Raw genomic sequence first — 26,635 nt, forward strand, 5'->3', positions numbered from 1 at the left:
TGCAGCTGCAACTTGAATTTGGCACTGTTTGAAGACAAGGCTTTACCTGTCCCCACACCTACCCATACATCAGGTGACTAACAGGTGGGTGCAGCTTGAGCCAAATGGGCCAGGTGGGGAGGTTGCCAGGCCACAAGCTCCCCATCCCTGCTTTATGCTGAATTGGAATCTGACCAATACAAGTGGGTTGAATTGCTTTCAGTGCTGCCGGAAGACTGGCTCATTATTAGCTTTGTTACCCACCATTTGGCTTCTTTGAACACACACACACACACACACACAATGGCCTACCAAACAGTTTAAAAAGCACAGAGAAAAACAACAGACAAGATGCCTCATTTTTATTTTGGGGTGGATGCGTACAGAAATAATTGAAGTTAAAGGCAAGCTTCACATTTGAGGGTTGCTTCATCTTTAAAACCAGCAAAGCAGGCATATTTCTGCCCATGTAGTCAGACACAGGCTACAAGTTACAGCTGTGCATTTAGAAATGAGACGACCTCCATCCCATTACGTATCCCAACAGGCAGGAATGGCTGAAGTCCTGCCTTAGAACCTGCCTACCCAAGGAAAGCAAGCCCTGGGCAAAGCCCAAGGAGCAAGGAGTAGCTTTGGGTTTTGGGGGAGGCTTGCAATTTGAGAATTAACTGTTGTTCTTCCCCCATTAAACCAGCCTTTCCCAACCTGATGCCCTCCAGATGTTTTGGACTACAGCTCCCACCCAAACATCTGGAGACTGCAATGAGCTCTACCAGACTGGTAGAGTTCCAAATGTTGGATTTTTTTTTTAAAAAAGCAGCAACAAAGGGAACTCCTTCCCTTGTACAAGGAGTGATTCATTACTCCTTTTATCTGCCCAGACCTGGCATCAATGGGCAAACGACAGCTCCCACCATAGCCAGCACCATCATCTCTTATTTTTAACTCATAAAAAAACAATGGCCCAGTACCGAGGCAGCTGCAGCAGACTTCCATCATTTTCCACATCCCCAACGCCTCTGTAGCCCAACCCCTACGAGTGAGGGTTGGGGCCCAGAGGCATTTGATACAAGTGGTGACAAAGGCTTTAGCTGCTTTGTCCAGTCCTGGGCTGAAGGAGTACTGGGTGGCTACAGCTTTGCTGCTTTCAGCATCCTAACCTGTTCCTTCCGCTCACACCTGGGGAGGCTGACCAGGGAAAGCCTGGGTCCCACTGGAGGGCACTTTGCGCAGGGCCTTGCCTTTGATTTGAGCAGAGCCCTCCCCTCAACATGGGAGGTCAGGGAGAGTTAGAGATTCATGCCACTATAGCATTCACTGCCTATTGGGATACTTGCTTATGGGCTCTTCAGAATTCTCAGCCGACAGCTTCCTGAGGAAGTGAACGAGGCAAAAGTATTCTAGATGGTGGTCACTTCAGACTGCAGTTTGAAACTTAGCATTTTTGAACGCTCCCCAGTAAAAGAAACTCTCACGTGTGCATTGGGTGGGGGAAAGATCCAAGTTCTTATCTGATTGTCAACTGCAGAGAACTTCTCTTGGTTGAACTTCCTGGGGATTGCTGTGTGTAAGGAAAGCAGCCATGAAGAGCCAGCAAGAGGGAAAAGATGCTCTCTCTTTTTGTACCTGCAGTACATTGCAAAACACCCTCTGATTTCCAGACTACACCAAGGTATCTGCTCTTGCTCTGACCAATATTGCATTTGCCACCCAAATGCATGTGAAATAGTTTGCCACCTCCTTTCTTATGCTGCTTTAAAGATTGCTTTGGTATTTCAGAAAGTTAGGTACTATGAAACAAACAAAGCAAAACAGTCTCATTGGGTCAATGCCTGTAGCCGATTTGTGTCTGGAAAAGAATACCAATACCAATGTGTTAATGAAAATAAATATTTGTAAACCACTGACCCAGGACTGTGTTTTGCTGATGCTTCTTTTTTTATTTGTTAAAAAAGAAGAATAAGTAAGTTACACCCACATGCTGGGCTTCCTGCTGGCTTGTGCTGGTAAGAGCAATCAAAGGTTCCAAGAAACAATCCTCAGAGCAGTAATGCTATTTGTGAGGCACTTCTTGAGCACAAGCAAGTTAAAATGCTATCATAGCCCTTTAAAAGTTATGTTAGGAAAAAGTGAGTTTGTTTCACTCTCCCTGCTGTGGCCTCCCCAGATGTCAGAATGTTTGACTGAAGCTACTCTGGAAAAATCAACCAGGGTATTGAAACTACAGTTATGAAGACCACACCATTTTACACCTTAAAACAAGCACCATTCACATTACTTTTGAGGTTTTTTCCCCCTCAAGTGCACAGTAAGTAGGGTTAAGTATGCAACCCCTTGACTCATCCAAACCTACTGCTGCCTTTAACCCTTCTTGGCTCTGCAACAACTCAAGATTACAAGTTGACAAGTCCGATATTTGATTTCTCGTGGCTTCCAGTGGTGGTCCCTTGAAGGCTTCCAATCTCACATGCAAGTGTCAGTTCCAAATTCTCCTTACCCACTTGCAAGCAGACTCCAGCAACTGGTATGCAGACAAGAGTTATTTTCCATGAACAGATTTGTAATTCTCATTTATTGTCAAATAGGCAGTTAAGAGAAAAGGAGAACACATTTGATCCTGAATGGAAAAATAGAGAGGGGTGGTGGTGGTGGAGAGAAACAACATGGCCAGAACAAATAAACTGCTACCTTAAATGGCTACTCTTAAGAGGGCAGTAGCACACAGCCAAGTAAGGAGGAAGTTAAAGAAAAGTTTAAAAGTATTGCAAATGGTTGGTTAAAAAAACAGTTTATATCATCCGAGTGGCTGAAAGCCGCTTTGAATGCAACTAGAATCATACGTGCAAAAACACGAGTGTGTCCTGGAGGTCGTTGGCCTGCTTGATGTTTGTTGCGTTTTACATTCTGCCTGGGGAGGAGCAGGAAGGTGTTAACCTTTATGGAAGCTAGAGCATCAAAGGGCTTCCAAGAGAGTTCTGCCTTTCATCCAAATTTGATAGGGGTGCAGGATTGAAGTGGCTCTCCGTGTTCCCTGCCAGGCACTCCTCCGGCTGCTTTGGCACACACGCACGCAGACGCGTGCAAACAGACACACACACACACACACACACACACACAAGCTGTATCCCAGCACCGTCAGGAGACAGCCTAATGCAGCTTTAAACTGGCGCTGCTCCTGAACAGCTTTAAGTATTTATCAACTCAATAGGTCAAAAGTCTGCAGACACTGGGTGGAGCAGCAGTATGCCACAAAACTAACAGTTGTCCTCCTGGAATAGAAAAATGGGGGGAAAAGAGAGAGGGAGGGAGGGAGGGAGAGAGGGAGGGAGAGAGAGAGAGAGCGAGAGCAGTTGTCAGCTCAAGATTAAAACATTGGCCCTTGTCCACAACACACAACTTTTCTGGATAGTTAAAAAAAACAAACAAACCAGGAGGGAGGATTAAGCCGTGGTAAACTAAGTACACAAAATATTTGAGTTTGTAAAAATAGCAAGAGGTTTTTCCTCTGTCAACATAAAAAGAAATTCAGCTAAAAACTTTTGCAGGTTTTGTAGCTCTGAAGGGCATGGGGGACATGGAGAATGCCTTCATTTCTTAAAAGGGTGGGGCAACGTATTTTTTTTTATTCATGCCCCCTCTTTTAAACTCATGCTCCCCCTTTAAAACATCACATTGCTTTTTAAAAAAAATGTCCCCCCTAAACCCCAGTCTGGATGGCCATTTGTCATGGGACGCTTTAGCTGAGTTCCCTGCATTACAGGGCGTTGGACCAGATGCCCCTTGGTGTCCCTTCCAACTCTACAATTCTGATTCTGGTAACAAAAACAAAGGGGTGCAGCTAGCGTGCTTCAGGCCTGTGCCCTGTGGTTATAATATGCAGTCCTAGGACTCCTGAAGAAGGTAACACTTGCCACCCTTTAGACACAGGCGCAGATCTTTGCACAACTGGTGTGAACAGTTGCTCTTCCCAGCTGTGGTGCCACATACGCCTCCTTTAGTATCAGGCAACTTCCCCCTTCTTCTGAATGATGAGTAGACATCAGCAAGTGCACCACTGTGTGCCTGCACACTCTTGTACTAAGACACCTTTGTAATTCCTTATCCTAAGCTCTTTTAAAGCAGAAGCAATGGTGGGCATTTCACTGCCCTAAAACCCAGGGCTGCCACATGTCCGAGATTTCCCAGACATTACCAGGATTTCAAAAGCAGAAATGACATCCGGGGGCAGGGAATATGGCAACCCTGTATTTGAAATATGGCAACTCTATATTTGACAATCCTTTCTCAATGCACTACCCCATACTTTTTCTAGCCAGTGACAACTCGTTTAATTTTCACACATTTAAAACACACCCACCCACCATGGCCACCTGCTCCAGGTCGATTTCTTCAACACAAAGCTGAATGCCAGAGCTACCAAGTCCACAGGGGTCAACACGAACTTTGCTGTATTTGCGTCAATGGGTTCTCTAGCATGCAGCAAAGTAAGGAAGCATCCCTGAAAAATGGCAGGGACTTGGGTGCAAATACTGTGTTTGTTGTTGTTGTTTAATATATGTTTGGCATTCCTTCATTTCAGTGCTGAAGTCGTTGCCAAGTATTTCAGACACACATTGATCTGATTAATGGGAATTTAGTACCCTTTGGCTGTGGTGGTAGAGGGGAAGGGAGTGTTGCCATAGGGCATATGCCAGCGCTGTATACAATGCACATAATCTACCTTAGCCACCTGACCAGAAGTTGAATAAGCTGCCAGATGTGGTGTGGGGGAAGCCACACCCTTTATGAAGACCTTAAATATACGTGAGCAAGGTGGAAAGTTGGTTGTTGCAATCAGAGAAACTTTCTGAGGGGGGAGAGGGGGCTCTTCCAAAGCAGTGTGTTCAAAGCCATCTGGCTGCTGTCCAAATTTAAGAGGCTCATTTTGTTCTCACTTCATAAAGCTCTGTTACTTACTGAAGGGGGAGGAAAAACCCATTATGGCTACAGACGCAGTAGCTGTAAACAAGAAAACAAGAAAACTACACCATCTACTTGGTATCAGCAGACTTTTCTTCTAGGAAGGCTTTAGGCAGCTACGGTTGGGCAGGTATGGAATTGATATTTCCTTACAGCGGATTGCCGTTTTCAGTCTCCTAGAGGGCCCAATTCAAATCAGGAACTAGTCAATATAATAATGTTCAGTAAGACCTGCAAGGTAAACCCCCTTTGCAATCCCACCGAGTGTGGTGCTTCAGGGGGTGGCACATGGAAGTCCTTTGCTGCTGTGGCACCCTGTCTGTGGAACCTTCTCCCCCTAGGCAAAGTTGAACCCCTCATTGAACTTTAGGTGGGGTGTGAAGATGAAACCTTTTGATCAGGCCTACAGCATAAAATTATGGCTTTTGCTCTTGTTTTAATGTACCTACTGTTTTGTTGTATTTTGATATCATTGATTTTGCTTGTGAGCTGACCTGAAAGGATTTTAGTCCTGAAAAGTGTCACAAAATAAGTAAATCTAACAGCACTTTACTGTCAGTTTGAAGGACCAGCACCATCTGGATCAAAATCATCTGTCAGAGCTGATCTTTTGAGTGGTGGATAGTTCTGGAATCCCTTTCTCTGCCAGAGGTAGGGCCCTTTTCTGTCTTTGGTTTCCATGAGAACTTCATCTAGGGCAAGAATGGAGAACCTTTGGCTGTCCTGATGTTGTTGAACTTCAACTCTAACCATCTCTGGCCTTTGGCCAGTCTTGCTGAGGCTGATGGAAGGTGCAGTTCTGCAACGTCTGGAGGACTAAAAGTTCCTGGGGAGGCTTCCCAGTCTCTGAATCAGACAGAGAGAAGAATCGTTGGCCCTTCTGTTGGAACTTTCCCCCAGTTGTACTTCTTTTCATTGCCTTTTGTCCTCTGTGTCTTTATGGGCCTGTTGTCATAGCTTTTGACTCGGATGTCTTGGTACTGGGAGGTACCTCGAGGATGATGGCAGAGAAGCCTGGGAGGCAGAGGAGGAGTCCCTGCAGCAGGATCTATCACCTTTCCCTGCTTGTTTTGGGCCTTCCTTGCAGCTGTGTTTGCTTCTCTTCCTCTTCTGTTTCTTTGGGGAAAGACCACCTTCTGTTGTAGGGAGTGCTGTCTCTTTCCCCCTACCTGGGCTCCTTCAGTTCCCTGGGCAATCTGCCCCTGCACCCGATCTATTGTTAAGTAGGGAGAAAATGGGAATTGGGAGTAGGAAGGATTTAATTTAATCATCTCTGGGCATCTCTTAGGAGTTTGGCACTAATCTCATGCCTGGCATGGAGGACGCTGGCTGGCCTTCCTCCTCCATGTTATTGGATGCAACCTGTTCCATGCTATGGGCCATGGTATGAAAAATCCTGTCTTCCTCCTACTCTACCTGAATAAGTGAGAGAGTTGGGACAATTTGTGACATTTAGGTACATAGCCTGTGGGTTTTTGCTTGCCTCCTCTGTGCTCTTGCTCCTGCCACTGTGTCTCGAGCCTGCTACCCACGCCAGAGGCTAGCCATCATTGTGCTCCTTCATTGCCAACGGTGCCAGGAAACAGCCAACTGGGATCCACCTTGTTCCCAGCCACTATGGAGAAGGCTGGAGCAGAAGGGAGAGGGATGACTGGGGCTACACAGCCCTGTGGTTGCTGGTTTCCCCCCTCACCTCTAACTCAAACTGGCAGATTGCAAGGAAGGGGGAAAAGACAAGGAAAATGAAAAAGAAATCCCAAAACCTAGATGTTTGGCTTTAGGGGCACCAACTGGTCCAAAGCGCTCTAGGTAGAGGCAGTTTAGGAACCAAGATGCATCTTCTTCCTGGAGAGGACCGTCAAGATTTGGACCTTGGCAGTTGCCCAGGAAGAGGCACCACCTTGAAGTTGCCGATTGCCACAACTAATGTCAAGTAATAGCTACTCAGCAAGGAGACTTCCAGCAGCATATTAAGGGCCCAAGCTAGCAAAGCAGTTTTCCTGCCACAGGTCCAACTGGAGGGAAAGGGAGTTCTGCAAGAGCCATTCTTTGCTCTCACATTGCTCTCACTAAATTAAATGAAGTTTATTGAGAGGAAAGCCTCCTGGCTTCATTGTGCACATCCACATAGCAATTGTCAGATCTTCCATTGCTAGTCCTTCATCATAAGTTGAGCAGGACACCAAAAAGAAGAAGAGGTTTGCCCTTTTCTCTTAGCCAAATTAGATTCCACAAGATTACAAGGCAAGTTGTAGAAGGCCTGGCTTCTTGATTTTCTTCTCTTTTTGAGTTTTACACAAGAGGCTCATGAATACTATAAGTGGACATGCTTTCTTTTCATGCATGGATGAAAAGTCTCTTGCAGAAAGGGCAACTGGTTCATCTTATTTCCTGCCAGAAGGCAGCCACCAACGGCTGCAATGCTTTGCTAATTACCATTGGGCTCTGCTGAGCATCACAATGTCACGAGTTACAAATTCATCATTCTATTTTATCCTTCATCATTCAGTTCTGATTTGAAGTGATGAAAGAAACATATAGTTGATAATTTATCTGTTAGTTGAATGTCACCAATATATACAGGCTACTTCTTTAGTCATGGGGAATCAAAGTATGATTATCATGGGGGAAAGCTGCATAACAGAGCTTTTTAGACATGGATGGCTTCTTTTCCGAGTTCTGAAAATACCAGCATTTTCTTAAAAAGACAGACAAGCTTCTAGCTCTCACGGATTCAAAGGTGGAAAATGAAGGTAGACTGGCAGTGTGTTAAATGTGTGGGCTACTTGGGTGCCAAGAATATTTGCAAACTTTCTCTCCCTCCCCTTTAAATATCAATATCCTACCTATACTCCCTATTGCTCTCAAAGGGACATTAATTAATTCCAAATTACTCTGCTTCCTAGTCAATGACCAAGCAAGCTCACAACACTGGGAAAAAATGAACCTTCCAAGAAACTTGCCAATTAAGCAATTCACCACTGTGAAAACGTTTTGAGGAAATATTACATAATCAGTTGTACAGTTATATGGCAAGATTTCTGAGTGACGCTATGAAAGTACATCACCATAGGTTCTAAAAGCCATCTTCACACCTCATGATATCTGGACAGTTTTATCCTATGTTTTACCCTACTATGTTCCGTTGACTGTGTTGTGTTCTGATCCATGTATACAACACACTCTTTTATGACAATAAAGGAGATTGATTGATTGATACAGTTGTACAGTTGCTGCTTGCTATCAAGGTAGGCACTGGAGCCTTAAGAATAAAGTGAATATGGTATATGAAGTCAACAGACTGAAACCGCATAAGAGCAGCACAACCATGGCCCTGTGTAGATGCCTTTCCCTGTAACTGAAGCCCTTGCATAAGGTCTAAACCCCCAATGTAATTTTCCCTGTAATTACCCCTGATGCAATCCAGCCATTGGCGTCTCTCTCAGGGGAAAGAGCTTTGGGTAGACAATAGTAAACATGGGCTGGCTGCAACGGTGGCAGTGTCCCAGAGGGCAGTACAGCAATTCCAAGAGACTCCTGGGTAATGAGATTGGATTCAGGAACTTCAAATCTAGAGGTGGGGGGGAAACACAGAGACGGTGACTTCAACAAAACAAATTCATAGCTATTTTAACATTACAACCAAGATGGACACACTTGAACAAAGAACGGAAAAACAACAGCTTTGATGGTAAACTGGGGGGGGGGGAGGGGGAGCACAATAACAGGGAATAGCTCTGCTCACAAAAAAATAGATTGCTGCTTGCACAAGCTCTCTTGTTTTCCTCTTCACTGAAATCCTCTCCAGTTTTCAGATGCAGTATCATGAAATGTCTCCTGCTTTCTGTCTTGCTTATGTTTGGAATGAGAGTTGGAATGGTGGTTATATTATGCAACAAGATCATCCCTGAGGGTGTTGAATGGCCATCTGTCATGGACGCTGTCGTTGAGATTCCTGCATTTGCAGGGGGTTGGACTAGATGACCCCCGAGTACCTTCCAACTCAACAATTCTATGATTAATCTAAATAGCTTTACAGGGCCTAGTAATCTGCCCCTTCAACATTAGACTTCTAGACTTGCAACTCAAAAGCTTGAAATGCTACCGAAATGATAATAAAACCTATTATCAAGCAGTAACAGTGATTTTAGTTATATAAAGGGAAAGATCTCAAGTGCATTATTGCTAGTCACTATACCTCCTCCCATTGATTAGTGCCAAATTCCCTGCAATATGGTGCATAGTTCTGGGCCAACATTCCATTGCTGGCCTAAATAAACATAACTGCGTCAAAGAGATATGGTTGGAGTAGCAAAATGCTGGCTTTTAACTTTGCACCATTTTCTTGGCAATTGGGCTCATCTGCTCATTCATATTCATCCTAATTATGTTTTTCCAGCCTCCCTACTTCCCAGAGTAAGAGATCATTAGCTCCCAAGGACTTTTGAGATATAGCTTGACATTCAAGTTCCTGTTAGGAGCTGAAGCCCCATGTGGCAGCATGATGCAAAAAGCAGACAAGCCATGGGCCAGTTTTCAACAAAGAGCCTGAACTGGGGCAGAACTAAAGCAGCTCAGCTGTCACGTTGCACTGCAATGGCCAACGGGCTGCAAGCGCTTCTTTCTGCCTCATGCTTAACGAGCCTGCCAGCTCTGGAGCTGGCTGCCTGAGAAGGAGCTGCATTGTTGGATGATGCATTGCCTCTTGCCGCAGGAATATTATTATTTCTGCTTCTCTACTCTCCCATTAAAAGACAGTTGCTTCTCTGCTGCGGACTGCGAAAAGACTCTGGCCTTTTCTACGCTCTGTGCAAGAAAAGACTCCTAAATGCCTTTTAGCTAACACTTGGCTGTCTTTTTGGGCCTCTCGTTCTTATTGCAAATGTAGCTTGGGAAGCCATTTGATTTGGAGTTTTGAGAACCTGAGTCAAATTTCACAGCACACTGAAAGTCTACTTGCTTCAAGTACTGTGCTTACCATAAGCTTCTCCTTCTCACTGTAAGCTTCTCTGTTTAATTTACAAGTGTCCTAGACCCCAACTCTTTATACTCCTCCTTTTGCTTCCAGCAGTTTCAATATGCTCATGAAACACCATCTTTTAGTCCTTTTTCCATCTCTGTTCCTTGGAAATGAATTTTCTCCCTTAATATTCACACTTCTCCCATCTACAAGCTTTCAAAAGTTCTCAAAACACAACTACTCTCTTATGCTTTCCCCAATTCATTTCACACCTCTCCCATCTACATACATTTAACTACTCATCTTTATGGGGCTGACATCTCATTTCTTGGTTTTAATTTCCCCTTCCCTTCTGTCCTTACTTTTTTATGCACCCCAACTGCTTAGACAGTGAGGACACAAAGAAATATGATGTCCATTTATAGTTGTTTCACTACACAGTCTAGATATTTAGGTGCTTGATAAACATTAATGTTGCAAGAATGCAATCACCGTTCAGCTACCTTTTAAAAACCTGCAGTATGTGTTATACAGCATCCTCATGGCCATCTCTTGCAAGGGCAGAACGCGGTCCGACTCTGACCCAATTGACTTCACCTCTGCTGGGAGGAAAACTGTCAACTGTCCTGATGAAAAGGTAAGAAGCTTCACCTCTGACTTCTGAACAGGAGAACCACAGCTGGAAAAATATTTGAGGAAAGGGGAAAGCTGTTTAAAAGGAGTAAAATATCATGAAAAATCCTACCCAAGCCTTCTAAAGATACCCGATACTTGAAAGTGCGCCACCTCGTTTCAGCCTGTCTGTGCATTAAGTCAGAGGAGAATGATCCAACAAAAATAAATATTTTGAGTATATTGGACTCCACGTATGTATAGGAAGTAATTGTTCAAAAGAGATAGATGTTGGCAAGTGTATTGCTGCGAATTCCTTATTGAATCGCATGGTGTGAGTTTCGTCAGTGCTAATATTCTTTTTTGGTCTGAAGTTGTTATACACATCAATTTTGTACTGGTGAAATCCCTGATATTTGCAGATGTTCATGTACTTTCAAATTATATTCCTGTAGCACAGGGATTAGTGGAAGGACAAAAATGGACTTTCTGAGCCCTTATGGTTGCCAAGAGACTTATACCTCAAGCCTGGAAGGATAAATATCCACTATCTATTATGAATGGTTTGAGGACCTCACTGCCATGGTTATGTATGAACATATTACATATAGATGTCTAGTTCCTGTTCATACATCTATTAGGACACCTGGAAGGCATGTATTAATGCATATGTTTAACTTAAGATGCATTCACTGGTTACTGTATCTGTAATGTGAAGTGATGGTGTTTTTAATTACTATTAGTACTATTCATATATCATTATTATTTTAATATCTCCCCTTGTGCAGAAATGAATTGTTTTAATGAGTTTTTAAACAAGATATGATCCCAATGGGATGCATATCCTCTGTATCAATAACTGAACAAGATCCCACATTAAGTTCTTGAAGTGAGGTAGGGAGAACATTGCTTCATGTTGGTATAAGCAAAAACCAAATCCCAAGAACACAAACAATGCACATCTGTCATGATGATCTTGTTGGAGGGACATTTCAAAAATTTATTGTGTGTACCTTCATACAAGAAACCAGGTACTTCCGACACCCCAAGAACATATCTCATTAATACATTGTTTTCAAAGCTGTGCTTTCGTAGTTACCACTGGCATTCTTAGCTAGCGCCTGTGTACATCTTCAGGACATAAATGTGCAAAGTGGTCTTTCCTTGCCAAATTCTGAATACCAGTGTAACTCAAGCTTTCCTAGTACAATACAATTCCAAAGATAAACATGTGTTTGTTTTACCTGACCATCAGAGGTCTCTGTCTTTAGAATCAATCACTTTAGAGTGATCGTTGATTTCCCACCTGTCAGGCTGAATAAAACTAACTACCTTAGAGCTATTAAAGCATTACTGCAATGCCACGTAGTTGTGCAGGATTTTCTTTTTCCTACAGAGCTTTCCTTAAGAAAACGTTTCCTGGGCTCCACAAAAAATGAGACCATGAGACAAGAAATGTCTGCACCTACATCGCAGGAAAGGAGGAGAACTTACTGGGAAGGACACCCAGCTTATAGTTTTCTCACATGCATGAAGACTACAAAGCATCATGCTTCAAGAATGGGACTACAGAGTCTCCACAGACAAGACACGTTTCTGTGTTTACAACAAAGCATGCTAAGACTTTCCAGTGTGACAGTCCCAACTTGAGTTCATCATATTTCATTAGCCTCAACAGATGCCAAGACAGTTGCACACAAAGCTTTCTTCAAACTGTACTAGTGTGATGGCTTACCCAGAAGGCTATGATGAACACTATGCAACTCTAGGGTCACAAATGATTTAAAGCAGAAGTGGCAATGTACTCAAGGAAATTAGTTCAAAGAGATCATAGTGAAGAGTGAAGGTCAGTATGTGAACAGGAAAGAGAGAACAATATGCCCAAATGTGGATTTTCTGGAGTTTGGTGCATTCTGCCAAGTGACTCAAAAAGAATGAAGTGGAGAATATGAGGAGTGGAGAAGTCAAGCACTGCTTCCATGTTCTTGAAAGGAAGGCTTTTAAGTTAGACTGTTAGGATCCCTGCTTAGCCATGAAGCTCACTAGGAACCTTCAGTAAGCCATTCCCTGTATCAGGCAAGGATAAATCATATATTATAATGTGGCCTCAGGATGGAACATGAAAGAAATATGAACCCTCTAGGTTGACACCAGCTGCACATTAGCAATTTCCAGCAAGTTGGCTGCAAGATTTACATGCCAACGATATTACTTAATACAACACAGTTAATTCTGTCTTCAAAGGTGCTGCTTGGCATTAGCAAGGAACGGTATGCATTTATCTTCACGATTCAGAGACAAAAAGTGAAAGAAGCAACGCCTTGTTTCAAATTTTGCTATCTCTACTACATAGACGGTAAATATATTTGGCAGTCATTAATGAAGAAAATGTACAGCTCACCCTTTCACGTATCACTACAACATTGTTCCAAGAAGGCTACGTGTTCACCTCTGTGGCTGCTATTTCTCAGCATCTACCTCTTTTGCCAGATATATGCTTTTTTTATCCAGCATAAGAAAAGTGTACAGTATCCATATAGATCAATTTACATAACCACCTGACAGAAGGCAACTGAGACCTACAGCGGGTTATACCTGCAACTACCATTTTCTTTAATGTACATCTTTTCAAGTTTTGCCAAGGGTGCCTAAAGCACACAGAGAGATGCTTTTTAAAGCACAAATGAATCCAAATTAAACAGAGGCATGCTATCCTGTTTGCTAAGGGAATACGTTTCACCACAAAATTACCGCCTTAATATGAAAAACAAGTATAAAAAGATTCAGCACACTACCCCACAGTACATGAATAGGGTTGTGGTTTTTCTAAAAAGCAAAATACAGGTAGAAAGAAAGTCTGGCCCACATTATACTTTTGAGGTATTTGGTACTGAAAAACCCACAGAACACTATGCATCAAAATACACTGACAGAGCAGAGTCATAGAAATATTTAGAAAATTTTTGAGTCAATACTTTTATTCTGTTGGTGCCATGTTTCATGTTGAATGCTATCACCCCAAATGTCCTAAAACATCAAGAAACACGACAGACAACCAGTCAGGGGCTTAGCGCTGTAAGTATTGGATATTCAGCAAATTAATGTAGGAGATTTAGCACAATTGGAGGGTACTGGCAGTCAAAGTAATCTCTTCAAAGTAATGTGATGTGATGAATAAAAATCACCCAGAGTAAAGTTTAACTTGAAAGAGACAGCCTGTACTTGTTATGGGAAGCTTCAGAAGATAAGAGGCTACACAGCAACTTAATTCATATACTTACCCACTGCAGCCAATGACTTTATTATAGAGGTACGAGGGAAGTCCCTTCAGGTGAACATTGTTATCCACATAAACATACTGAAGTTCTCGAGAACGACCCAAATCTGGATTTAAAAGGAAAAGAAAATGAAGGAATCACAACCCTGGCAGAGATATCCAAAATAGTTAAAGACACATTATTTGGTTCTGCGTCAATGAACACTCATATCCATGGCGGTTGACAAAAAAAATCTCTTATTAGGAAAATAGATGAAATTTGCTGCAAAGCAAGGAGAGAATTCTCCAGTGTAAATTCACCCTCAAGTCAATCCCCTGTTCCTATTTCTTCTCTGGGAAGCAAATGAAGCATAGACTCACTCTCAATACATTATAGTATAGGAGTCTTATGAATTGGTGGAGGTAAAAGGATGCAAAGGAGCTCCAATTTTCTTAAGTGATCCTTTTAAAGGGGTTGCCAAGTCTCTCTCTCAAAGATTATTTGACTCCAAGACAAACAATGATGTTACTAGTAAAGAAAAAAAGTACTCTGTGCAAGTTTGCAGATATATACTACACATGCTCACACACGCACACACAGTATCCTTTTGCAATCTGAGCTGCTACATTCTTTACAAGGAAATACAAGCTTCCCCGCTCCCACCCCAGTAATGGACACACACAAAAAAGCCTTTTCTAGGGTGCATGGTTTTGATGTAAAAACCAAACCTTTAAGGAACCATTCCTCTTCAGCCCACCAACTTCCTTTCACCTATTCTGACCTAGCCCATAATCCACTGGGGAATAAGGAACTATGGACGTTCATTACGAGTTAGGTGAGGTGTACCATTTAGAGAGTTGTGGACCACAAAATCCTCCTCCAGCCCTGCAGCACATTGCAGTAGTCAAGTTTGGACAGTGCCAGGAGATGTATACCTAGGGCAAGACTCTTGTGCCAAATTATGCAAGGAAAGAGTTTTATGTTATGTCTTCCCCCTCCAAAAGCTGGTTTTGAAAAGTGTATTATGCTGGGTCTGTTCACATTATCATTCATTTTTTTTCCAGCACAAACTAGCCTTATTTTAACCATTTATTGCATTATTACACCATTTTTATTTTGGCTTTTCACCAAGGAGGTCTGGCAGCATTCTATTCCCTTCCCATTTTATCCTCCCAACAAACCTGGGTCTCCCCATTTTATAACAAGCTGATGAAATTTGCACCTATTCTGCTAATACACTGAACGGAGCATGATTATTCTTTGGATTTCATACTTCTCTAAATTCTGTGATACAAATTTGGTAATTTATTGTTTACCAAAATGCAAAACAAAAGTAGTATTTAAATACTCTTTTGGGATAAAATATGTACTTTAAGTATGCATTTCAATCTGTATTTAGAAATACAAATGATTCATTCGCCTTTTGAAATCTCAGATCAATGCAGAAATGAGAGAGAATAGACCAGAAATAGGATTATCTGTGCATTTCTTGTTGTGTGTAAGGTTGCGCTTAAACTACCCAGAAATTTAAAGTTGTTCATTCAAAATATGGTAATGAGATTACTGAATGTCACCATCTGCTTAGAGAATTCTCATTGTTATTTTAAAAAACAGGTGCTGGTGCTGATCCACAAAGCCCTATACTGCTTAATACAGGCTTCCTCAACCTCGGCCCTCCAGATGTTTTGAGACTACAATTCCCAACATCCCTGACCACTGGTCCTGCTAGCTAGGGATCATGGGAGTTGTAGGCCAAAAACATCTGGAGGGCCGAGGTTCAGGAAGCCTGGCTTAATACCACCTGCTCCCAAAGTACCTGCCTATTTATTAAGCTACACTGTACCTCAGATGCCCTGCTCCAGGTGCTATTGCGTCCTGACTGCAGTGGGTGATAACCACAGACAGGGTCCTTTGAGTGGTAGTTTTGAAGAGCTCTCCCTAAGTTTGTCTTTGTGACACATGGTGAAAACTTTTTATTCTTCTGCGGTTTTAAGTACATGGGGTTTTTTTCATTTTTGGTTTTGGTTTCTTGTTGCTTGTATGTCTGGTTTCAGCTGTTGTTTTCAATGGTGCTGTGATTTTAATTTTGGTATTAATCATTGCATTTTAAATTGTTTTGTTTTGTTTCGGATGCTGCCTTGGAAACTTTGGCTGAAAGGCGGACTAGAAATCTTTCAAATGAATTGATAAGAACAAGAGTCATTTCTGAGAAGTGTAGAATAACCCTAATTTCTTTTCCACTGAGAATCACAGAATTCCAAGAGTTGGAAGGGACTCCAAGGGTCATCTAGTCTAACCCCTTGCAATGCTGAAGACTTTTCAGGAACCAGTCCTCATGCAGCTTAGAAGCTTGCGTAGACATACACACAAAAATCAATGCACTTGTTGCATTAGTACTTGCTACTTTTCATCCTGAACTTCTCAAAAAGACTAAAAGCAATACCAAGCCAAACCACAAAAGATTTTCTAAATGCTTAGTAGTTGCTCCTGTAAGTGGGTCTGCCCACCCTCTGTTGCCATTAAGTTTTAAGCATCAGATAACATAATAAATATTGCAAAATGTTCTTTGCCAAAAACACATTCCTTCTGAGCTTCACAGATTAAGGAAGCTGCCCGTCTGAAGCTACAAAGAAAGTTTCCATGTGGCTTTAAGCACTGTAGCTTGTCTAAAACATTTCCACTTTCTTCCTACCAGAGTACAAGATCAAAGCCTTTCTATTAGAACTGACCAAATGGTAAGAGTCCTGAACAAACCCCAATTCAAGAAATCACCTCCCCCCTTTTAACCTCAAGGCACTGGCATATGCATTCCACATGTCTGAAGATGGAACAAAAGGTCTTATGTGCCTGCACTGATGTTCATTAACCCTACAGTGAAAGGAAGCAGGGAAAAGAGGGGACAATAAACCCCTCTGTCTACCACACTTAGAAGAACGGGACCCAGTTGTTTAACACTATGGGCACGCAAATCCTCAATAAATGTCTGTGTGCACACAAACATATATGTAAGGTTTCAGTTATAATAGGTAACTAAAAAGGTAAAGGACCCCTGACAGTCAAGTCCAGTTGCAGACGACTCTGGGGTTGTGGCGCTCATCTCGCTTTACAGGCCAAGGGAGCTGACGTTTGTCCGCAGACAACTGGGTCATGTGGCCAGCATGACTAAGCTGCTTCTGGCAAAACTAGAGCAGTGCACGGAAACGTCGTTTACCTTCCCACCGGAGCGGTACCTATTTATCTACTTGCACTTTCTGGCGTGCTTTCGAATTGCTAGGTTGGAAGGAACTGGGACCGAGCAACGGGAGCTCACCCCGTCGCGGGGATTTGAACCACCAACCTTCCGATCAGCAATCCCAAGAGGCTCAGTGGTTTAGACCACAGTGCCACCTGCGTACCCCAATAGGTAACTACTACTGTACTTATAGGGACGCGGGTGGCGCTGTGGGTTAAACCACAGAAGCTAGGGCTTGCCAATCAGCAGGTCGGTGGTTCGAATCCCCGCGACGGGGTGAGCTCCCGTTGCTCAGTCCCAGCTCCTGCCAAACTAGCAGTTTGAAAGCATGTCAAAGTGCAAGTAGATAAATAGATACCGCTCCGGCAGGAAGGTAAACGGCGTTTCCATGCGCTGCTCTGGTTCGCCAGAAGCCGCTTAGTCATGCTGGCCACATGACCCGGAAGCTGTATGCCGGCTCCCTCGGCCAATAAAGCGAGATGAGCGCCGCAACCCCAGAGTCGGTCATGACTGGACCTAATGGTCAGGGGTCCCTTTACCTTTACCTTACTGTACTTATACATTGGCTTGCAATATAAAATACTAAAGTACAATAAAAACAAAATATCGAGCAAATATAACCATATAATAAAACAGCTGAGCTAACACTTTACATAGGTGTCTACAGCTTCTGGAAGGCCTTGCTGACTAAAGCCCAAAATCATATTTGCCAGCTCGCCTCTTCTCTTAGATCCCACCTCCCTTGGATGGGATCTAAAATGGTTAAGTGATTAAAGTTTTCTCAGACAATAGCCTTGTCCACACAACGTTTTAAACCATGGTTTAAGCTAAACTATGGTTTAAAACAAATGAGCAATGTGTTAGTGCATGATAAATCCCTGAAGTGCTACTCCCCACTTCTTTCTTCTGTAGGCTGGTGAGGATAGAAACCAGAGCTGGCTTACCATTACATGTGAACTGGCACTTACGGTTTGTTCCCTAACAAACAATAATGGTAAGCTATTCCTCCCACCCCCTTGGCTTACAATCAGAGTTTATTGGAGGAAAACGGGAATGCAGTCTCTGCTTTGTTTCCTCCCCAGTGGGCTGAAGAAAGTTTTGGGGGAGAGCAAGTGGGCCTTTTGAGTAGCATGTGTAGTTTGATCCAGTTTGCATATTACGTTAAATAACAGTTTCTGGTATCTGCAAAATACTGTGGGGCACCAACTATGGCTGAAGACCAAAAACTGTTTTTAAAGGTGTTGAAAGTGGCTTCACATCCCACAGTGTATATGCATAGACCCACATTCTGTCTCTCTCGTCCCACTGCCATTTCTGTTCAAACAAAGAGAAGTTGTTTACCAGATGAAGAAAGTATGACAACTACACATACCGTGGGCATATATCTTACTCTCAAACTGCCTTCATTTACCACCTGCCTCCAGTTTATTACCAGCTGATGTATTTTCAACATGGGTACATTAACATGCAAAGGTCTATTCAGAATTAAAACAGGCTTGTCAAATACAGACTCATTATAAAGTTATTTCTAAAGACATTTTTATATATCAAGAGATGCTATCAACAGTTAAACTAATAAATGGACTGGTTGTAACGTATAATTTTGCCAGTCTAAATAGGTGAATTCATTTATTCAACTCAATCAGAACATTATTACAAATCCAGAAACCACCAAACCTAATTTTATAGCATCTTTTTTTCTTGTTAGTATGTGGGTTTGTTTTTTTAATGTATTCAGTAGACATAATTGCAACCAGCCTGTGGAACATGAAATCTAGGACGGCAAACATGCACTAAGACAACTTGTGTGTGTATCTGTGACCATTTAAACCAAACTAAGGGTAAAGCCCTCTGTAAAGAAATCTCTCCTACAAAGCAGCAAAAAAGGAAGGCTTTCATAAACTTCATTCACCAGACTAGACAGCATTTTACATATGCATATCCCTTAAACCTAAGGCCACAGTCTGTAATTATTTTCTGACATAAGTAGTCTCTTCAGAGAAAGCTCAAGGCTTCAGTAGTCATTCAAAAATTCAAAAATGGGGCTTTCCAGGACAGGATTTTTAAAGGACATCTTAATGATGCCTCTGTCACTGCAATACATGTGTGGTTTTTTAACAGGTACAAAATCATACTCCTGTTTTCCATGGAAAGAAAACAATTTCAATCACAACATTAAGTTTCAGTCACCTCAACTACGCAAGAGGACTCGAGTTGGAACACTATAGATTAATGTTGTTGCAAACAGGGATTTAGAAGTAAATATTGGAACAATGATGTTATCCTAGAGTGAAAAAGTGGCATTCTTGGCCAGTTGATTAAATAATAAGGTATATCTCCTCATTTTATATATTTAATAGTAACAACAACAACAAAAATAGTTGTATTTCTTAACCTCACTTCACAAATCACCCCTAAGAAAGTAAAATAACCCGGCGAAGACTGGATGGGAACTATTAACTTTGGCTAAGCCAACAGTTCATCAATGCTCAGCTTGAAGGCCTATGGTCAATTATGCATCAGATGCCCTTGGAGTTTCGAATACAAAAGAATGGGAATTTTAACCTGGCATGATAAAGTGTACAACTTAGGGGATGTGTTTATCTTTCCCTGTCTTTTCTGATTTTCCTTTATCACAATATTAATCTATTACTGTATGTACTGTTATGTAATGTTCTTGACATAATTTAGTTTTAAGACAGAAAGATACCATAACAGGAGCCCGCTGCAACAGATCAGCGGCCCATTTAGCACAGCATCCAGTTCTCACAGTGGCTCACCCGATGCCTACGGGAAGCCTGAAAACAGAACCTGAGTACAGCAGTACTCTCCCTTCCTTTGATTTCCAGCAACTGGAACTCAGAAGGACACCGCTTCAGACAGTGGTGGTAAAAAGGTAAAAGTAAAGGACCCCTGATAGTTAAGTCCAGTCGCAAACGACTCTGGGGTTGCGGCGCTCATCTCGCTTTACTGGCTGAGGGAGCTGGCGTTTGTCCGCAGAGTTTTTCCGGGTCATATGGCCAGCATGACTAAGCCACTTCTGGTGAAACTAGCGCAGCGCACGGAAATGCCGTTTACCTTCCCGCCGGAGCGGTACCTATTTATCTACTTGCACTTTGACGTGCTTTTGAACAGCTAAGTGGGCAGGAGTTGGAACTGAGCAATGGGAGCTCACCCCGTTGCAGGGATTTGAACCATCAACCTTCCGATCGGCAAGCCCTAGGCTCAGTGGTTTAGACCACAGCGCCACCCGTGTCCCCCCGACAGTGGTGGTAGAACATAGCAATTGTGGCTAGTAGCCATTGACAGCCTTATCCTTCGTGAATTTGTTTAACCCTTTTTGAAAGCCATCTAGGTTGGTGGCCATCACTAGATCTTGTGGAAGCAAATTCCATAGCTTAATGAGGGGTGCGGGAGAAAAAGACAGAATCACTCACCAAGTGGTAAGAACGCAAGGCGGTTTCCAGCCATTGACAATTCATTAAGATTAGGAAGTTGGCAGAGATGGCGAGGGACATACCACAGATGGTTCCGGTCAGCAGTTAGGTACTGAAGAGAGAGGCACATATGCAGCTTTTCAGGCAAAGTTATCAAATGATTGGTTGAGATGTCCAGCGTCTGTAGCTCCCTAAGGTCTCCAACCTCTACACACACACAAAAAAAAACCACATCAAATTTTATTGCATTGTAGGCCACAATATTTAAAGAGCAGCTTAACAGGAGTGCTATTCAAAAGGAGAAAAGAACCTATGTATTTTACACATTGCGGCATCCACTGTCACACAGCACCATTCCCAAGGCTTGTTATGGCTACCCAAGATACAAGTGAACACCATACAGGTTGTCTCCAACTAGCTGGGTTGCAACTTGTGCAGGACTAACCTATACTATGAAGACTATGGCAGGCTCTGAACAATTTCACAGCATCTGCTAAGCTCTCTTATTTATGACATACCATCAATCAGGTTACTGGAAGAAGAAGAGTTTAGATTTGATATCCTGCTTTATCACTACGGCGTTCCGTGTGCTGCACTGGCTCGCCAGATGCAGCTTGTCACGCTGGCCACGTGACCCGGAAGTGTCTGCGGACAGCGCTGGCTCCCGGCCTCTAGAGTGAGATGAGCGCACAACCCTAGAGTCTGGCAAGACTGGCCCGTATGGGCAGGGGTACCTTTACCTTTACCTTTTATCACTACCCGAAGGAGTCTCAAAGCAGCTAACATTATCCTTTCCCTTCCTCCCCCACAACAAACACTCTGTGAGGTGAGTGGGGCTGAGAGACTTCAAAGAAGTGTGACTAGCCCAAGGTCACCCAGCAGCTGCATGTGGAGGAGCGGGGAAGCAAACCCGGTTCACCAGATTACGAGTCTACTGCTCTTAACCACTACACCACACTGGCTCTCGAGATGGTTTAGGATTACACACATGGTAGTACTGCACTTAAGAGATTACTTTGCAACTTAGATACTTCCTTTGCCATAGCCTCTAGAAGACTCTGTTCCCAAAGCTGTGCTAACTCCTTTTTATGATGGCTGCCTCCAACAAGTACACATGCAACTATGTTAATTTAAAGCTCCATTAGACACAATGGAGAAACTGATAGGTGCAAGGAGAAACTACTTTCCCTAAATGGGGGAAAGGCTCACAAATCGATATGAAAATGTTCTTGTAAATTCTCATGGGTTTTCTGCAAACCTTGCAATGAAAACTGCAATCATCAGATCTTGATTAAAGTAAGATTGCTTCCAATGACCATGGTAGGGCAGGAAGAAAGATTCCAATGCACATAAAAAACCTAACCACAGAATCGCTATACGAAATGGGGGGACATTCCCATAGGAATCTGCTTGGCTGCTGTGAAAATAGGATGCTGGGTTAAGATGGGCCCCTGGCCTGATCCAGCAGGGCTCTTCTGACCTTTTTCTTTTAACGGCATACAAATTTTGCACCTCTCTCAAGATACTGACACAAAAGTAAAGACAAATTGTGATGTGACAATCCAAAGGTAGAGACAGCACCACTTGAGAGAGGAAGAAGCAGGGTGATGAAGTGGTGAGTTAACAGCCAGCAGACATGGGCTGGATTCTTATCTGCAACCAGTGGTGTACTGGGGTGCAGCTCAAGGGGCTTTTTCAGAGTGATGATGGCATTTGATGGAGGACCAGGGTAACTGATGGAGTCTTTTTGCTCTGACAAGTGAGGGAGGGCTCATCCATGCTGTCATTTAATGTGGATAATAAGCTTCCTGTACCTCCATTAATTCTCCGTTGTCCATAGGATATTCTCCTCCAAATTCTCCTGCCTTCCCACACTTTCCTCTCCCTCAGTCCAGATCTTCTCATACCAGGGATACTCCAAAAATGAGAAAATCCAGACTGAAAGTGTGGGAAGGCAGTGAATGTCATGTGGACAACTGAGAATTAAAGGAGGTACAGGAAGCTTACTGTCCACATTAAACGACAGTATGGATGAGTCCTGAGCTGATAATGAGGTTTCACATTTTTACATTGCTCATGACAGATTAGCATACAGGAAGTCAGATAAATGAAGCAGAGTTTGGAGACGTCTCCCCTTTGATGGGTTCCTACTTCCTACTGGCAGTTTAGATAGTGAAACTTTTTTGTTGTCAGATTGTATTTCTAATTTAAAAACTTCAATTGGCTAAAGATATTTCCTTAAAGCTCCATGTATTTTACAAGTTAAACCCAAGAAATCAAAAGTGAGCACTGCTTAGTTCAATGGAACATACTTCCAGGAAATGATATACAGGATTGCATTCATACTTATCTTGATGAATTGGGTATTATGCTATGCACTGATGCCCTTTGGTGAAGTTCATGCATGTGTAAGTAAATAAATAACATAATGGATCAGCACAGCTGCCTGCATTTTTGGACTCTCCTCAGGGTGTGGCCATGGGGCCTGTCACAATGAATCTCAAAATGAACAACTAGAACACTGCCAGAAACACAGGAGAACTAAACTAGAACCAGGTGAGAAGACTGGGCAGATATATTATGAGGTATGGGAGAACTGGGGGGAAAGGCAGAGAGGCCAAGAAGTGGAACTCCCACTGGGTTTACTGAGTAGGAAGGCGGATCTCTGAGTCCACTCCTCCATCAGCCTTAAGTCTGTAGACAATGTTACTCTTAACACTTGGAGCTGGGTATGAAAGAGGAAGTAGGAGCAGAAGGACCCTGAAAGGTGACACAATTTCTCAACTTTATAATAAAAACTATGAACAAATATGGCTGAAATAGTGATCCGGGGCATTTAAATACTTTAATTACTTTTCCTTGGCATAATAGGGTTCATGTTTTGTAATCTTGTCATGTTTAACCATTATGTCTATGTTATAAATAGTTCTGGTCAGTACCTTCCATGCATTCGCATGCCTGTGGTTTATTTATTTTGGTTTTATTTTATGTCTGTCTTTAGTCAACTGTGGTCTATAACTGTAAATGAACTGTGTATGTTTGTCACCACAACCTGCTTGATAACACTGTATTTTGCAGAATCTCTTGTAAACTATTTTTTTGAAAATTACTTCCACCGACCCCCAAAAACCTGTAAAATAGCAAAAACAGGTTTTTGAGCCTTAGAAGGTTAATTGAAAGTTCGAATTCCTTCTCCATAAAGTCCAAATAGAAGCCAACGAACAATAGTGACAACAGAGCTTGACTGCTTCAGAAATTCCTTTACGAAATGGATGCCGTAGGGAAAGGCGATGTTGCAGGCTATCAGGACTTGGCAGCTAGGCTATGAGAAAGTTGGTTGAGCTTTGAAAGAATAACCAAGGTAGAGTCAAGATGGTATGACTGAGGGCAGGTAAAACACAGTAGCAAGGAAATGAAAAGAGAAGAAAGGAGGAACAGGGCCTACAGCTAGCTAGGCATGGAAATATTTTGAAGGAGGGTGGGGGAGCCATGAAGAAACGGGGACAAAGGGGAGACATACACAGTCACACAGACAAGAAAAGGGTGGGCAAGCACAGTGCCCCCAAGCTATGCAAATGTGTGGGAGAAAGCCCATACGTTTTTATTCTGCATTCAAGGCTCCTAAGATTTCAGCTATGTGCTAGCTATGTTATGCCCCCCAAAACTGATTTGCTGAAGCTCAGCCACTCTCGTTTGGCTGTGGCAACAAAAAGCACAGCAGAATGGGCTTGTTTTTACATAGAGCATAGCCAGTGGAAGGAAGAAAGCTTCCTACACAATGCCAAAAACCACTGACTGGCAAGTAAAAGGCCCAGCTATTTTGAGATACAGCCTCTCCTCTGCCACTAAAAATAGTCTTGTGAAGACCGCCAGGTCCAAATCCTTCAAAGCTACAGTTGGCAAACTGGCAGGAACCCAGGAGCAGCAGAGGCCAAGGTATTTTTCATATCTTAGGGCGAGACAGATCTATTTCTCATCACCACTGCCTCTCCAGCAAGCATTCGTATCTGAAAATCCCATCATCTTCTTATCCTTTGTGTTAAAAACACATATATCTAAACAAACAGTGTGATCCCTACTTCAGATTACATTAGGTGGGTGAGGACTGGATTTCTACTAAAATCCCCTTGTGCTGGTGGAACAAAATGTTACTGTGGCATAGTGGATTTACAATGTATTATGCTAGTGAAACTCTGCTAGGCAAGGGGCAAAAAATGGGCAGAACTGGAAGCAGCAGAGCCTAGACAGAATCTTATGCTCAGAGGTTGGCCTTCCACCCAATGCAATAACATTATAACTGGAAAATAGGTGGTGCAAATAATTTAAAACACCCTCTCCTCCTGGAGTTGATGAGAGGTCCCAGAAGCCGTTAACTATGCAGTAAAGATTCTGGCCACCTTCAAAGTAAAAAAAGCAGCACGGTACAGTGGTACCTTGGAAGTCAAACGGAATCCATTCTAGAAGTCCGTTTGACTTCCAAAACGTTCGGGAACCAAGGCGTGGCTTCTGATTAGCTGCAGGAAGCTCCTGCAGCCAATCGGAAGCTGTGGAAGTCACTTCCGGTTTTCGATTGTCTGGGAGCCAAAACGTTTGACTCCCAAGGTGTTTGAAAACCAAGGTACGGCTGTATGATGCTGATGATGTATTTATTTATACCTCGTCTGCTTCCCTGACAGGGACTCAAGGTAGCTTACAGATAAAAATAAGAACAGCCAAAACATAGGGGGGACCATCATTAAAAAACAATTAAACATTGATAAAATTAAAACTATATCTAGATGTACATAAACATCATACAAATAATTACAATAAAAATAGCATGGCACTGGCCCTTTAATTAAAAAGCTCAGAATATTATTGTATGTTATTCTGTTATTATAAAGTGAAATGAGTGCTGCAACCCCCGAGTCATCCGCGACTGGACCTAATGGTCAGGGGTCCCTTTAACTTTACCTTTTATTCTGTTATTATATGTTCTTCCTAGCACTGAGGCAAGGCACAGGATGAGAGTTAACCGTATAAAAAAGTTCCAATGCAACTTTTTAATTTCAACATCATCTCCTAAAGAGATACATCCCCAAACACTGCCATCAGCTCCACTGGATGTAGCACACAGAATGAAGAGATCTGGTAGAAACGCCTTCTCTCAGTAACTCTTTCTCAATGGGGACCCAGTCACATGCAATGTCTGTTGCAATTGCTGACCATCATGCCTCACAATCCTTATGTCCCTCTTCTCCACAGAAGCCACCAACGTACCCATAAGAAAAGATGTTCTCCACACTTGCCTCCACGGTAGACAGGTGACAAGCACATTCTACTGCACCTACAGTGGCCAGGGACAAATCTTCTGTCCACTGGCCATCCCTGCTACTGTTTTTCTCCTAGAGCTCTTGTACTTTTGGAAGATACCTGACAGACAGAAACATAAACAGGTGAAGCTATACATAGCTCAAGGAAGTGATGGGGAATGCTGCACCTGTTACTCCCGTCTGGCATGTAGATTTCAGGAGTGCAGTGGCCCTGGAAAAACAAAGATGGCAATCCCATTCCCCTGTGAAGTTGTCAGAATTCAGTCTACTACTGCATCCTTATGATGGCTAAAAGACAGCGAGTCTTCTTCCACCCAACCCTTGTTACTAATTTCTGATATCTGCATGATGGTGGGCATGGGGTTCCTTACAACGCCCCATAAGTGTTGGGGGCTTGCCAACAGCTTTATTCCTAGAGCACTAGAGGAGGAGGAGCAGCAGCCTGACAACTCAAATGTCCTCCTGACTTCCCCTCCCCTGATTGCCACTAGAGTAATGGATCAAGCATTGTTGCTGTCATTATGCTCATAAATGCTGGCACCTGGATCTGCTGGGAAAATAACCAGCAAAACCTGACAATCAACCAGGCAAGTCCTAGGAAAACAAAGAAGGAAGGCTTTTTTTGGGGGAGCGGGTCACATTTATGGCTGCCCAAGCAAGACCCCATGGCCATATGCTTTTAACATTTTATTGCTTCTCTGCAGGGTCCAACCAAGCTCATTGGGTTGCTCCTCTCATAGTAGTGTGTGCAGTGTTCCTAATTCATGGGGTTTCCATTTTCCTCCATTACAGAAAGCTTGTTGCTCTACCATGAACAATAATACAACTCTTAGCAACTCTTAGCAACTCTTTATATTGGGATACGGAACCTTATTTTTCATAATCAA

General features: G+C 42.8%; 1 protein-coding gene across 8 annotated transcripts in view; it reads right to left on the minus strand.

Annotated features, from left to right (window-relative positions):
* Positions 1-326: 326 nt before the first annotated feature.
* LRRC28 (leucine rich repeat containing 28) overlaps positions 327-26,635 on the minus strand; it is a 50,434-nt gene continuing 24,125 nt past the window's right edge. For 7 of the 8 annotated variants that reach the window (XM_083586890.1, XM_083586892.1, XM_083586897.1 and 4 more), the window contains 5 exons: positions 20,437-20,643; positions 13,792-13,894; positions 10,402-10,577; positions 8,350-8,509; positions 327-3,248 (listed from right to left, as the gene is read on the minus strand). In XM_083586890.1, the coding sequence (XP_083443016.1) occupies positions 3,176-3,248; positions 8,350-8,509; positions 10,402-10,577; positions 13,792-13,894; positions 20,437-20,643 (719 nt within the window). In that variant the 3' untranslated portion in view covers positions 327-3,175. The remainder of the gene's footprint in view (positions 3,249-8,349; positions 8,510-10,401; positions 10,578-13,791; positions 13,895-20,436; positions 20,644-26,635) is intronic. The other variant, XM_083586893.1, reaches the window with a different exon arrangement.

The sequence above is a fragment of the Podarcis filfolensis genome (genome assembly GCF_964270895.1).
Source record: "Podarcis filfolensis genome assembly, chromosome: 14".
NCBI classification, from domain to species: Eukaryota; Metazoa; Chordata; class Lepidosauria; order Squamata; family Lacertidae; genus Podarcis; species Podarcis filfolensis.